The sequence below is a fragment of the Somniosus microcephalus genome, chromosome 31, assembly GCF_052327205.1.
Source record: "Somniosus microcephalus isolate GS21.2 chromosome 31, FLI_Smic_1.0, whole genome shotgun sequence".
Lineage (NCBI taxonomy): Eukaryota > Metazoa > Chordata > Chondrichthyes > Squaliformes > Somniosidae > Somniosus > Somniosus microcephalus.
Window position 1 is genome coordinate 17355376 of NC_141017.1, and position 14915 is coordinate 17370290.

A 14915-nucleotide genomic window follows, 5' to 3' on the forward strand; every position below is an offset into this window, starting at 1 on the left:
AGATCACCTCTCATTCTTCTAAATTCCAATGAGTATAGGCCCAGCCTGCTCAACCTTTCCTCATAAATCAACCCCCTCTTCTCTGGAATTAACCTAGTGAATCGTCTCTGAACTGCCTCCAATGCAAGTATATCCTTCCTTAAATAAGGAGATCAAAACTGTACGCAGTACTCAAGGTGTGGCCTCACCAATACCCTGTACAGTTGTAGCAGGACTTCCCTGCTTTTATACTCCAACCCCCTTGTCATAAAGACCAACATTCCATTTGCCTTTTTGATTATTTGCTATACCTGCATGCTAACTTTTTGTGTTTCATGCACAAGGACCCCCAGGTTCCTCTGAACTGTAGCATTTTGTAATCTCTCTCCATTTAAATAATAGTTTTCTTTTTTCTTTTTCCTTCCAAAGTGGATAACCTCGCACTTTCCCACATTATACTGCATCTGCCAAATGTTTGGCCACTCACTTAGCCTGTCTATATCCCATTGCTGACTCTTTGGGCTCTATTTTGCCAGGCCTGAGGAGGCAGGATTGGAGGCGTGTGAGGTGTTAATATTGCAAAAACTGGCAGGCGGGCCCGACCCTGCCTCCATCCCACCTCCGAGCAATTTTCCCACATGCGAGTTTTCTGACCCCGTCTCCATCCTGCCTCCAAGAGGCGGGATAGGCCCTTAACAACCAGTTAAGTACGCTATAATCCCATTTTGAGTGGCCTTTCTGATTTTAACAGTTTTCACACATGCTGCACGCCTCCTGTGGAACACGCCAAGTAATGCTGGCGGCCTCACAAGTGGATTGCTTACTAACAGCTGCAGCTCCACCATTAAAAAGGAGTTTTCACCAATCATCATTTGCAGGTGGCAGAACTTTGTTGTCTCAGGTCTGGGGGAACTTTTAACAGGCCTACTCATTGTTGTGGAAGTTTGGAGCCTGACACCCATCTCCAGTGTGACCTCCTGGGAAACCCCTCTCCCCTCCTTGAATGAGCGCTTCCTCAACTGAGGTATATACCAGAAGAATGGGAACCATTTATTTCCTTTCCTCCTGGACATCAGATTCGGACGAAGACCAGCCACGGCAGCAGCAGAACCATGAACAAGAGCAGCACCAACAACAGGAGCGCCAAGCTGCTGCTCACCCACCTGAAGCTGCACAGGCCAGAAGGCACCAGCGCATGGAAGGCCGTCGGCGCAGGAGATACCCACCAAACAGGGTCTACAGACAGAGGATCAGCTACCTCAACATGCTTGAGCAGCAGTGCCAAAGGAGGCTCAGACTTTCGCGAGAGCTAGTGGGTGACATCTGCGCAATGCTGCAGCAAGACCTGGAGCCCAGAGGAGCAGGTGGACACCCCTCATCAGTGGCCGTCAAAGTCACCACCACACTCAAATTTTTTGCTTCAGGCTCATTCCAGGGATGAGCAGCAGACATCAGCGGCATCTCCAAGGCGGCCGCACACACTTGCATCACGCAGGTAATCGATACCCTCTTTGCCATCGCGCACAATCACATCCATTTCTCCAAGGATCAAGCCAGTGTAACTGCGCGTTCAGTTGCGTTTGACAATCTGGCAGGTTTTCCAAGAGTGCAGGGCGTCATTGACTGCACACATGTGGCCCTTAAGGCACCCCATCACAATCCAAGTATTTTTGTCAACCGCAAGGGCTTCCACTCCCTCAACATACAGCTGGTGTGTGACCACAAGAAGGACATTTTGCATGTTTGTGCCAAGTACCCTGGCAGTTGCCATGACTCCTTCATCCTGTGCCAGTCTAGTGTGCCTCCGCTCTTCAGTCTGCCAGACCAACTTAACGGATGGCTACTTGGAGACAAGGACTATCCCCTGAAGACGTGGCTAATGACGCCATTGAGGAGCGCTATAAATTGAGCCACATTTCCACCAGATCCATAATCGAGCAAACCATCGGCTTGCTGAAGATGCGCTTCAGATGCCTGGATAGATCAGGTGGAGCCCTGCAGTACTCAACAGCCAGGGTTTCCAGAATCCTGGAGTTCCAGCACCGCTCTACTTCTGGATGGACCCGGAGGCAGAGGGTCGACATGCAGCTGAGCCGAGCTGGCAGAGTCCTGCGCCCTCCGACTAGGACTCTCCACTGCTGTCCCTGTCTCCACCATCTGCTGATGCTCACTTGTGAGCTGTGATACACCAGGTGACAACACTGCACTACCTCGCGAAGGTCCCACCGAGGTGTGAGGGTCTGTGTTGGTGCTGGGTGCGCTGAATTCTGCTGACGCTGCGCCCTCAGAGGTTGCAGCTTCCTCTGGGGAGTCTGGAGGCTCAGGCATGTTCCTCCTCGATAGTGGGCACGGGGGCTTTTGATGGTCCTGTGGGGAAGTAAAGGAAAGAGTCAGAGATGTGAGGCCAAGGTTACATGCACATTGAATATTGCAGATGATCAAAAGTCAATCTGTTAGAGCAGCAGAATCATTATCAGTGACTCATGCAATGTCAATGAGAGAGATGATAAACTAGTCTGTCACCAGCTTGCTGTGATGCGCCCATCTGTCCGTCCCCCACTTGCGCATCCACCTCCACACCCAAGAGCACCAGGGCCGCCTCCTCCCAGGGGGTGAGCTGGGCTACTGAGGGTGGCCCTCCTCCTGTCCTCGCTCTTTCCCTCTTATTGTGAGCTCTCTTTTCCTGCAGTGAGGGAGAAAAGTGGAGTTTGAGTGAGACTGAAGAAGTGAGTGTAGAGAATCCATATCATTGATGGTTAGAAGGAGTCAAAGATGGAGTGAGGTGGCAAGAACAAGGGCCCTCCCTGTGTGTTGTAAGTTATTTACATAGCATCACAGCGATAGGGAGTGTGAGGGCTGCATAGTCGAATAGTTAGGTGAATGTGACCATAGAGAGAGAGGGAATGGGTAAGGGTGCAGGGATGTCAGTGTCAAGTGGGATGTAGAGGAAGAGGTTGTCAAAGCTGAGTGCTGGTGAGGAGAGGCAATGGGGATCAGATTGAGGGTGGTGGGAAAGTCATACTCACTTTTCCAGTGCGCAGAAGGTCATGAAACCTCATGAAAGCAGCCAGGTTCTGCAGCACATAGACAAAGAGTTGACTTCCTGGGCCACTTGCATCCACACAGCTTTCATCTGCTGGGGAGGCTTCTTCCTCCCTGAGGAAGGGAAGAGCACCTCCTTATTTTCTCTTGCTCCCTCCACCAGAGCTTGCAGGGTGGCGTCATCGAACCTTGGTGCAGACTTTGGCCTACTGCTGGACATATTGGCTGGAGGAATCTATCACAGCAAAGGGCACAAGGTTTGCAGTCTGCAGAAGAAGCAAGGCTGCTTGCAGGCCTTATATCCAGCAGCACTGATTACATCATCAGAGGCGACTTTCAGGATGGAAAGACTAAGTAGGCCAGGGGTCCCCACACGCTGGAAATCAATTGCCCAATTAGGGGAAAAACCCAATATTTTTCCCACATCAAATTGGAGTCGGGTGGCTAGCACGAAAAGCGGCTGACACACCCCCAGCCCGCACCAATGGCAAAATCGAGCCCTTTGAGTCCACTGCACAACTTACTTTCCCACCCATCGTTGTATCATCTGCAAATTTGGCTACATTACACTCGGTCCCTTCATCCAAGTCATTAATGTAGATTGTAAATAGTTGAGGTCCCAGCACCGATCCCTGTGTCACCCGACTAGTTACCATTTGCCAACCGGAATGTGCTGAATCCATTTGAGGAGTTTTCTTTGAGGCAAGCCACCTCCTTGGTATTTTACGCTACTGTAGGTAATGGCTACGTTAGGACAGCATCACTTCTGGGATGGTTGGAGTTGCAACCAGATGATCAAAAATACACCCAAGCTGCAGCTTTGATACAGGGCTCCATCATTGAAATAGTCTTCTGGGAAAGTCAGGAACAACTTAATCAAAAAGGCCAAGGGCGTTAAATGCATCTGGAGACTGAGGGCCAGAAGGCTACAAAAGGAGGACAACCAAACGTCTGAGCATTTTACAATCACCGCGCTACCCTGCGTCCTGTGTTTCTGTCTCCTTCTGTTTTCTATCCTTCATCTTATTACTGTCAGCTGCGACTCAGTTGGTAGCACTCTTGCCTCTAAGTCCAGCTCCAGGGATTTGAGAACATAAATCTAGGCCGACACTCCAGTGCAGTGCTGAGGGAGTGCTGCACTGTCGGAGGTGCCGACTCTCGGATGAGAAGTTGAACCGAGGCCCCGTCTGCTCTCTCAGGTGTGGACATAAAAGATCCCACGGCGCTATTCAAAGAAGAGCGGGGGGAGTTTTCCCCGGTGTCCTGGCCAATATTTATCCCTTAACCAACACTGTAAAGTACAGATTACCTGGTCATTATCACATTGCTGTTTGTGGGAGCTTGCTGTGCGCAAGTTGGTTGCCACGTTTCCCACATTACAACAGAGACTACACAGCTAAAGTGCTTCATTGGCTGTAAAGCGCTTTGGGATGTCCTGAGGTTGTGAAAGGCGCTATAGAAATGCAAGTCTTTCTTTATTTATCTTCTGCATCTCATTGAGAAAGTTATGGTGTCTTTTTTACTTACATGAACATGGTGTTCTCTCCCAAATGTGACTTCCAGCATTGGACAGGAATGCTTCTCACAGAAGCAGAACGTGCACTGTCAGTGTCTTGCAACATACCTCTGGATCTTCAGTGTGTTGAAAGCAAAATGCCTCTTATTATCTCCACATTCCGCTCACTTTTTGCCTGGACCTCAAAACGGTAGAAATCTTTATCTCCCTCAGTCTTCCTTTCCCTCGACAATCTATAGGCTTTTAAAAGGGGTGAGGGACTTGAGTTATGTGGAGGGACTGGAGAAACTGGGATTGTTCTCCTCAGAGCAGGGAAGGTTCATTGTAGGAATAATAATTGGGCCAGAAATTCGGGTCCCCACGGGCGAGTACGCGTTGGGTACTCACACGCAGGGCCAACGAAAGTGCCGGTTTCGTGCATGCACTGCGCATGCGTGGGAAACCGCAACTTCCGTTCCCTTGAAGGAAGGGGTTCACTGGTCGAACGCGTGCGCCAGAGAGGCAGCGCGTACGCCTGGAACTTCCGTTGTTTTTTTACAGGTTTCTCCGGGAGGGTAAGTCTCCAGCAGCTACGCTTTTAAAAAGCAGTCGCAAGGCCTGCTTTTAACAAGGTAAGTGGTGATAAAATAAAAACAGTTTTTCCACAGGTTTATTATTTTTAAATACTTTAAAGAAAGGTAAGTTTATTTTTAGCCCCATTAAAAACAATAATTAATTTTTTCAAAAATTTAAATTTTTGTTTAAAATAGTTATTTTAAGTAATTTATAGTGTTTTTAAAAATGTGATTAAAAAAAAAATTATTTGAAGTTTTAGTTAGGTTTTGGGGCTGATTTCTATTCATAGATTTGACAGGTCTTCTTGTCAAATCTATGAATACAGATTCCCTGCTACCATTGGCTCTCCATGGCCCACGTGATCCCAGGGGATGCTTCGAACTAACTGCGCCCCTGGGATACGCGAGCACTGCGCGCCGGCAGCTGGAGGAGGCCCAGGATCGGAATCCCATGCGGGCCCACAGCAGAATGGCCGGCGCGCCAGGTAAGTGCAGGTCGGGGGCTTGCACCCGCGGGAAGCCTCCGACCCGAAGTTATCCCTAAATTGTGCTAAACATTTATAAATCACTGGTTAGGTCTCAGCTGGAGTATTGAGTCCAATGTTGAGCACCACACTTTAGGAAGGATGTCAAAGACTTGGAGAGGGTGCAGAGGAGATTCACCAGAATGGTACCAGGGATAAGGGACTTCAGTTATGCGGAGAGAGTAGAGAAACTGGGATTGTTCTCCTTACAACAGGGAAGGTAAAGGGGAGATTTAAAAGAGGTGTTCAAAATTATGATAGAGTAAATAGGAGAAACAGCTTCCACTGGCAGGAGGGTCAGTAACCAGAGGTAATTCGCAAAAAAAAAGGGAGATGAGAATTTTTTTTACACAGCAAGTTGTTGTGATCTGAATGCGCTGCCTGAAAAGGCAGTGGAAGCAGATTCAATAGTAACTTTCAAAAGGGAATTTGATAGCATCTTCTAAAAGGAACAATTTGCAGGACTGTGGGGAGTGAGCGGGGGCGTGGGACTAATCGGAGAGCTCTCCCGAAGAGCCAGCACAGGCACGGTGGGCCGAATGGCCTCCTTCTGTGCAGTACGGTTCTATGATTCCAAAACCCAAAGCTGGTGTCACGTAACCCCCTGTTCCTGATTTACGTCATCTTCTCTTTAACTCTTTCTAATTTTGGAGGTGTTCTATTACATGGGCCTTGGCTATGAACCAAAGGAAGTTCTCGTGGCACATCTGCCTTATGGTTGAGAATCCAAGATGATGACAAGCCTCCCATTGGTAATGACCATTCTGCCAGACCCCTTACTCCAGTATTTCTGGAAACAGCATCGTACCCCAGCGGACATACACAGGGAGTGATCTAGATAAAAATAAATGGCATACTGGTCCAATAGGACTGTAAGGTGACAGGAACAATCTACCGCCCCAAATGCGATGTGTTGAGCCCTTGCGCATGGAGGGTGGCCCTCAACAGCTCTTGTACGTTACCTCGAGTAGATAACTCAGCCGGACTTTTATAAGTCACTTAGGACGGAGCCATCATCCATCAAGACTGGTAGTTTTTTTTTAATTAGGAGAGTAACCAAGGTGAGAGAACAAGGATGTCTTGCTGCAGTTGTACAGGGCCTTGGTGAGACCACATCTTGAGTATTGTGTGCAGTTTTGGTCGCCTTATCTGAGGAAGGATGTTCTTGCCATGGAGGGAGTGCAGCGAAGATTCACCAGGCTGATACCTGGGCTGGGAGGAATGACATATGAGGAGAGATTGGGTCAATTGGGCTTGTACTCGCTGGAGTTTAGAAGAATGAGAGGGGATCTCATTGAAACTTATAAAATACTGGCAGGACTGGACAGACTAGATGCAGGGAGGATGTTCCCGATGGCCGGGGAGTCCAGAACCGGGGGTCACAGTCTAAGGATAAGGGGTAAGCCATTTAGGACAGAGATGAGGAGGAATTTCTTCACCCAGAGAGTGGTGAACCTGTGGAATTCTCTACCACAGAAGGCAGTAGAGGCCAATTCATTAAATATATTCAAGAAGGAGTTGGATATATTTCTTAAGGCTAAAGGGATCAAGGGGTATGGGGAGAAAGCAGGGACAGGGTGATGCGCCATCAATAACTCCAGAAGACTAAGAGTTAAACTTATAACAAGTAGGCTTTTATTAACAAAAGAATACGAGCATGCCTCTGCTGGTAGACCGATCCTTAAAGCCAGGGGGACTGGAGGTCAATCACCTTTATACCTGGGCTTAGGGGTGGAGCCAGGGGCGGAGCCAGCTGAGGCATGCCCAGACATGTTCTGTACAGGCAGATTAGTGGTTTACCACATTCACCCCTTGTTTAAAATGAGTCCGGCGGGGTGAAGTGTCTCAGAAGTTCGTATAGGCAAGTCTCTCCGGGGTCTTGTCTGCCGTAGTGATCGTCGTGGTGCCGGCTGCGGCGGTTCTTTTCCCGCGGCCGTTTCCCGCGTGGGCCGGAGCACCGGCGTGTCGTCTTCGTGGGTGTGGGGTCGGTGGGTGTATAAGGGTGGGTCACAGGGCCCTGGCGTGCCATCTACTTGGGTTAGATGTGGATTCCCTTCTAGGGGTGTGTCGTGGGTAATGGTAGTGGGTAATGGTAATGGGTAGTGGGTAATGGTGTTTTCGGTGGCACCTGAGGGTGCGAGGTCTCGTATGGAGACCGTGTCCTCCCGCTCGTCAGGATACGCCACATGTGCATATTGTGGGTTGGCGTGGAGGAGGTGGACCCTTTCGACCAGGGGGTCTGTTTTATGGCTCCTCACGTGCTTCCTGAGCAAGACGGGCCCTGGAGACGTCAGCCATGGCGGTAGCGATGTCCCTGAGGTGGATTTCCTAGGGAAGACGAACATTTTCTCGTGAGGGGTGGCGTTCGTGGCGGTACAGAGTAGTGACCGTATGGAGTGAAGCGCATCGGGGAGGACTTCTTGCCAGCGGGAGGTTGGGAGGCCTCTGGACTTTAAGGCTAGCATGGCGGTTTTCCACACTGTCGCGTTCTCCCTTTCTACTTGTTCGTTACCCCGGGGGTTGTAGCTGGTGGTCCTGCTCGTGGCTATCCCTTTTTCGAGCAGGTACTGGCGCAGCTCGTCGCTCGTGAACGACGAGCCCCTGTCACTATGGATGTAGCTGGGAAAACCGAATATGGCGAAGAGGTCATTGAGACATTTGATGACTGTGGCGCTGGTCATGTCCGGGCAGGGGATAGCGAACGGGAAACGAGAGTACTCATCAATGATGTTGAGGAAGTACGTGTTGCGGTCAGAGGAGGGGAGGGGCCCTTTAAAATCTACGCTTAGGCGCTCGAAGGGGCGGGTGGCTTTTATCAGGTGTGCCCTGTCTGGCCTATAAAAGTGCGGTTTGCATTCGGCACAGACTTGGCAGTTCCTGGTCATGGTCCTGACCTCCTCGATGGAGTAAGGCAGGTTGCGGGCCTTAATGAAGTGGAAAAACCTGGTGACCCCCGGGTGGCAGAGATCGTTGTGGAGGGCCCGTAGCCTATCGACCTGTGCGTTGGCACATGTTCCACGGGATAGGGCGTCCGGGGGCTCATTAAGTTTCCCGGGCCGGTATAAGATATCATAATTGTAGGTGGATAATTCGATCCTCCACCGCAATATCTTGTCGTTTTAAATTTTGCCCCTCTGCTTGTTATTGAACATAAATGCTACTGATCGTTGGTCAGTGAGCAGGGTGAAGCGTTTACCGGCCAGGTAATGCCTCCAATGCCGTACAGCCTCCACTATAGCCTGGGCCTCCTTTTCGACTGAGGAGTGTCTAATTTCGGGGCCCTGGAGGTTTCATGAAAAGAAGGCCACGGGTCTCCCCGCCTGGTTAAGGGTTGCGGCCAGGGCGAAGTCAGACGCATCGCTTTCCACTTGGAAAGGGATGGACTCGTCCACGGCGTGCATTGTAGCCTTTGCAATGTCCTCTTTTATGCAGGTGAAGGCTGCACAGGCCTCTGCCGCCAGGGGGAAGGAGGTTGACTTGATAAGGGGCCGGGCTTTGTCCACGTAATTGGGCACCCATTGGGCGTAATAAGAGAAAAACCCCAGACATCTCTTCAGGGCTTTGAGGCAGTGAGGCAGGGGTAGTTCCAGAAGGGGGCGCATTCGGTCGGGGTCGGGGCCGATGACACCGTTTTCCACTACACAGCCAAGGATAGCGAGGTGGGTGGTGCGAAACATACACTTTTCTTTGTTGTATGTCAAATTTAAGCGCTGGGCTGTTCAGAGGAATTTTTCTAGATTGACGTCATGGCCCTGCTGGTCATGGCCGCAGATGGTGACATTGTCCAGGTAGGGAAAAGTGGCCTGCAGCGCGTTCTGGTCAACCATCCGGTCCATCTCCCTTTGGAAGTGTAGTGTATGCATCCGTCTACCTTTAAGAAAACCATTGTATGTAACCGCTCACCTTTAAGAGAACTATTTTAGGTGTGGCACTACTTTGTTGGCTTCTGTATACTGTAATACCGACGGTGACCACACTGGTATATAAGTGCTGTGTCAGGAGTTATTGGGCAGATTCGCCCTGACCTTCGAATAGTAAAGTCCTGTTTTAAGTTACTCTTGGAGTCTGTGTATTAATTAACTAAACAACCCACAGACTTTACAGGAAGACTGAGACCCCATTGGTGACGCCGAAGGGGACTCTGAGGAAGTGGTAGAGATGGCCGTTTGCCTCGAAGGCAGTATACTGGCGGTCTTCAGGTCTGATAGGGAGTTGGTGGTATGCCGACTTCAGGTCAATGGTAGAGAATACCCGGTACTGTGCAATCTGATTGACCATATCAGATATGCGGGGAAGGGGGTATGCGTCTAATTGGGTATACCTATTGATTGTTTGACTGTAGTCAATGACCAGGTGCTGTTTCTCGCCGGTCTTCACGACCACTACTTGGGCTCGCCATGGGCTGGTGCTGCCCTCGATAATCCCCTCCCGCAGGAGTCTCTCTACTTCTATTTTAATGAAGCTTCTATCCCCGGCACTGTACCGCCTGCTTTTTGTTGCGATGGGCTTGCAGTCGTGGGTGAGATTAGCAAACAACGGGGGGGGGGGCTGACTTTCAGGGTGGATAGGCTGCATATTGTGCGCGGCGGTTGTTTTAAATTTTGCCGGCTGCAGACTGTACGTGGGGGCAGGGGCCCGCCGTACGCCATCGTGACACTCTCTAGGTGGCACTGGAAATCCAGTCCCAGTAGCACAGCAGCGCAGAGCTGTGGCAGGACAAGGAGTTTAAAGTCTTTGTACTCTGTGCCCATTACTGTCAGGGTCGCTACACAGTAGCCGCCGACGTCCTCCGTATTGGACTTGGAGGCCATAGAGACCCGGTGGCGCGTGGGCATGACTGATAGGGAGTAGCGTCGCACCGTGTCGGGGTGGATAAAGCTCTCCGTGCTCCCGCAGTCAAATAGACAGTTTGTTGCGTGACCGTTTACCTTGATGTCCACCGTGGACCTGGCCAGTTGGTGAGGCCTGGATTGGTCCAGGATGATGGATGCCATCGTTGAGGTCGGTGGGTCGCTGTTGTACTCACGCGAGGCAGTGGGGGAGTCAGGGGCCTGGTCCCAAAGTGACATCCAAGATGGCGGCCCGCAACGCTCACACGCGGCTGGTGATGTCCAAGATGGCGGCCCGCACGGCTCACACGCGGCTGGTGGTGTCCAAGATGGCGACCTGCACGGCTCACACACGGCGCTGCTGGAGTTGGTCGGTTTCGCCCTGCACACTTTGGCATAGTGCCCCTTCTTTCCGCATTTGGAGCAGATCGCGCCCTTTGCCGGGCAGTGTTGTCTGGGGTGCTTGGCCTGGCCACAGAAATAGCACTTTGAGCCTCTGGACATCGCAGCTGTAGTTGGGCTGCAGGTGGGCCGTGGTGGTGGTGGCGTGGCGCAGGCCTGTGGCCTTACCGTGTCCCAAGATGGCAGCCCCCGCGACATCCACGGGGCGGGGAGGGCCGTATGGTCGGGGGGGGTATGCATCCATGTTTCGGAGGGCCACGTCCAGCAAGTTAGCAAGGGCCACAGCCTTCTGCAGGTTGAGCCCACTTTGCTCTAGCAGTCTCTGTCGAGTGTAGCTGGACCTGATGCCGGCGACGTAGGCGTCTCTGATTAGGTCATCAGTATTTTCCGCGGCCGTCACCGATTTGCACTTGCAGTCCCGGCCGAGGACTCTCAGTGCCCGTAGGTATTCGTCACCCGATTCCCCGGGTCGCTGTTTGCGGGTAGCCAGGAGGTGTCCAGCGTAAACCTCGTTGACTGGCTTAGTATATTGTTCTTTTAGTATCGTGATAGCGGCCGTGTAGGATACAGCGTCTCGGATAATCGAATATGCTTGGTGGCTCACCCGTGAGTTCAGTACTAGCAGTTTGTTGGCTTCGGTCCTGACGGTAGTGCTGGAGGCCTGCAGGAACGCTTCGAAGCAGCTCAGCCAGTGCTCGAAGTTATTTGATGCATCTGCCGTTTGAGGGTCCAGTTCCAGGCGTTCCAGTTTCAGGATTTGCTCCATTTCAAAACCTTTTGTTAATAAAATTGATGCGCCATCAATAACTCCAGAAGACTAAGAGTTAAACTTATAACAAGTAGGCTTTTATTAACAAAAGAATACGAGCATGCCTCTGCTGGTAGACCGATCCTTAAAGCCAGGGGGACTGGAGGTCAATCACCTTTATACCTGGGCTTAGGGGTGGAGCCAGGGGTGGAGCCCGCTGAGGCATGCCCAGACATGTTCTGTACAGGCAGATTAGTGGTTTACCACACAGGGTACTGAATTTGGATGATCAGCCATGATCACATTGAATGGCGGAGCAGGCTCGAGGGGCCAAATGGCCTACTTCTGCTCCTATCTTCTATATTTCTATGTTTCTGGAACAACTTATTTTCCTCTCCACCTGTCCTGAAGGTGCCGACTCCTGGGGTACAGTTCCATGGACTTTGGCAGTGTTTGAGAATTCTGACCATTTGAGTTTAGAGATCAAGGGGGAGAAATTCGGTTTGTTAGCGCCTCCCGTTAGCGCCTGGCAGGGTCGCTAATGAAGTAGCGCCGGGGCGAGGTGAATCCAGTGCCGCACACCAAATCCAGTCGCCCCTTAGCGCTGCTGCTAACAGTTAGTGCCTGGGGCTTTAGCGCCAGGCAGATCATGACGTCAGTGAGTGTGCAATGCTCACTTAGCATCCAACCTGCCAAATTGATTATCGCCCCCTGCCTCCCTGCCTTAGCGCCTCGCCCCAACAGCGACAGGAAGGGGAGGCATGAAGCAGGTGGATGGCGGCTCCAGGGGCGATATTTATAGGGATCAGTTGCAGCTGTCAGGTTAGTGCTGTTTCACTGCTCCCTCGTCAGTTTGCGATTATGCAAGTGTTTATTTTAGTCATTTAAAGGTTCTTTAGTATCAGGAGTGTTGTGGCTACTAAAAATTCGTTACATTTATTCTCACAAAATTTCAAAGTGCTACACATCGTTACATTAATGGGGACTGTACTGGCAGTCGACCTCGCCCTCCAGGACCTATGGCAGAGGGAGCGCAGGCAGCGAGAAAGATTGCAAGATATGGCCAGAGGGAGGAGGAGGGCCATCAGGGCTCTCAACAGGAGGCCTTACCCTCCGAGGGTATTCCAACAACACATCTCCAAACTCCAATTAAGCCAGGAGCAGTGCATTAGAAGGCTCTGCTTCAGCAAGGTGGTGGTCACAGAACTCTGCCACCTCCTGCAACGAGACCTCGAGTCTCAGATCAGGGCGACCACGGCTCTCTCAGTGGCAGTCAAGGTCACCATCGCCCTCAATTTCTTCACTAGCCGTTTCTTCCAGTCTGCAACAAGAGATATAGCGAACATCTCGCAGTTCGCCGTCCATCGCTGCATCCGGAGGTCACATATCTTTCTACAGTGGGAGAATGAACTACAATTCCTGCCCCATCACCAGAGAGAAGCAGGACGAGCGTGCATGTGGCTTTGCCAGGATAGCGGGCTTCCCCATGGTGCAGGGCGTCACTGACTGCACCCACGTCACCTCGCGGGCACCGCCTAACAATCCTGAGGTCTTCCGTAACCGCAAGGGCTATCACTCACTTAATGTGTGGTTGTTGTGCGACCACAGACAGCGAATCCTCAATGTGAATGTCCGCTATCCTGGCAGCAGACACGATGCCTTCACCTGCCCCAGACTGGTGTGCCAGCGCTCTTCCAGCCACCACATCAAGTTTGTGGCTGGCTGGTCAGAGACTAGGGCTATCCGCTCTCCACCTGGCTCTTGACTCCCCACTGCAACCCCAGCACTCCTGCTCAGCACTTATATGATAGCCATACCGCCACCAGGAACACCATCGAGCAGATCACTCAGGCAATGGTTCCGCTGCCTTGAGCCCAACCCTTGCCTCCAGGGATTGCGGGACTACCTCAGGAGGAGGAAGGGGAAGACAAGGAGGAGGAGGACAAGGAACAAGAGCGAGGGAGGAGGCAGCCACTCAATCGGCCTTCAGGAAGGGCAGTCCGTGACCGCTTCATCAGACTGCAGTTCCAATAAATTAAACCCCAGATCCCCGTTGCTCACCACATCCCCATCATCCCATCCCTGTCGTAGGCCATATCACAGCACAAAGCTGAAAGGAGACACACCCCAAAATAATCTAAACTGAATTAATAAATGTATCAATAATCAGGAACACATACTTACAACAACAATATTAACTATTCCCCATTGTGCAATCCCTCAGTGCCTCTTGTTACGGTCCCATTGCCTACTCTGGTGCTCCTACGAAGTGTTGGCCCAGTGGCTGCAGCTGGGCTGGTGGAAGGCTGCTGAGTGTCCGTGTGGGAGACTTCAGTCGGTCTTACAGGATGCCCTCGACCAGCTCTGGGCCTGGAAGGCCCAGCTGTAGACTGCACCACCTCAGCATGGGTGGCAGCAGTCTGGGCTGGCTGGATGACAGGCAGCGACAAGGACAATGGCGGAGTGGCAGTGGTGGGATCAGGAATACTGTCATCGTGAGAGAGGACAGCAGGTTCCTGCTCCACTGACCCACTGACACTCCCCTGGGACAGCACTTCTGCATCCCTAGCAATCTGCTGGAGCACAGATTGCTGGCCTGCTGCAACACCGTGAAAGCCCTTGTCGACGGTGGTAGACCCAGCAATGATGGCAGCAGTCAGAGCTCACGTGGCATCAAGCTGAGACTGCATGAGAGCAGTCTGAGAATCAATGGCACCAAGCATAGACTGCGTTACAGCACCAAGACGCTGCGAGGCACCGCCTATGCTGCAATGTATGCTGCGACATCGCTCATCACATGTGGTAAGAGGTCTGGGTTGCCATGGTCTCTTTGGCAGTCTACCATCCTTTGCAGACTGGAAATGATGGCCTCCAAGGTGTGCGCAGAACTCTGTGCAATGTTGGAGGCGGACTCCTCCACGCTCCTTACCATTTCCGACAGGCTCTCGGGCACCCTTGCCATTGCACCTATCATTTCCATGTGCATGCCCATCACCCTTCTACTAAAGGCTTTCCCATCGAGGTCCTCATCTGAGTTCTGTGCAGCAGAACTCGCGCATGAACCCGCCCTCCGGGGAGCTGACTCCTGAGCTACCCTTTCCCCCTGGCCTTGCTGCAGCCCACTTGTCCCCGGTGCCTCACCCTGTGCAGATCCCACTACTATACTAGCCTCTAAAGAACGCGTAGTGCCAGTATCTGAGCTGGTGCCTGCGGGCGAGACATACAGGGACGCGGTGTGTTCTTCCTCCTCCTCTTCTCCCGCCTCGCTCTCTATGGTAGCCTCAGGGACAGGCTGCTCAGTTGCTTGCTCATTATCTGAAA

At 51.7% G+C, this 14915-nt stretch overlaps 1 protein-coding gene across 1 annotated transcript in view; it reads right to left on the bottom strand.

Moving 5' to 3' along the window:
- LOC147097603 (uncharacterized) overlaps positions 1-11696 on the bottom strand; it is a 136236-nt gene extending 124540 nt beyond the window's left edge. Inside the window, exons 1-2 of the mRNA XM_085971417.1 lie at positions 11062-11696; positions 10753-11030 (exon numbers count right to left, since the gene is read on the bottom strand). Coding sequence (XP_085827543.1) covers positions 10753-11030; positions 11062-11612 — 829 coding nt within the window. The 5' untranslated portion in view covers positions 11613-11696. The remainder of the gene's footprint in view (positions 1-10752; positions 11031-11061) is intronic.
- Positions 11697-14915: the final 3219 nt, after the last annotated feature.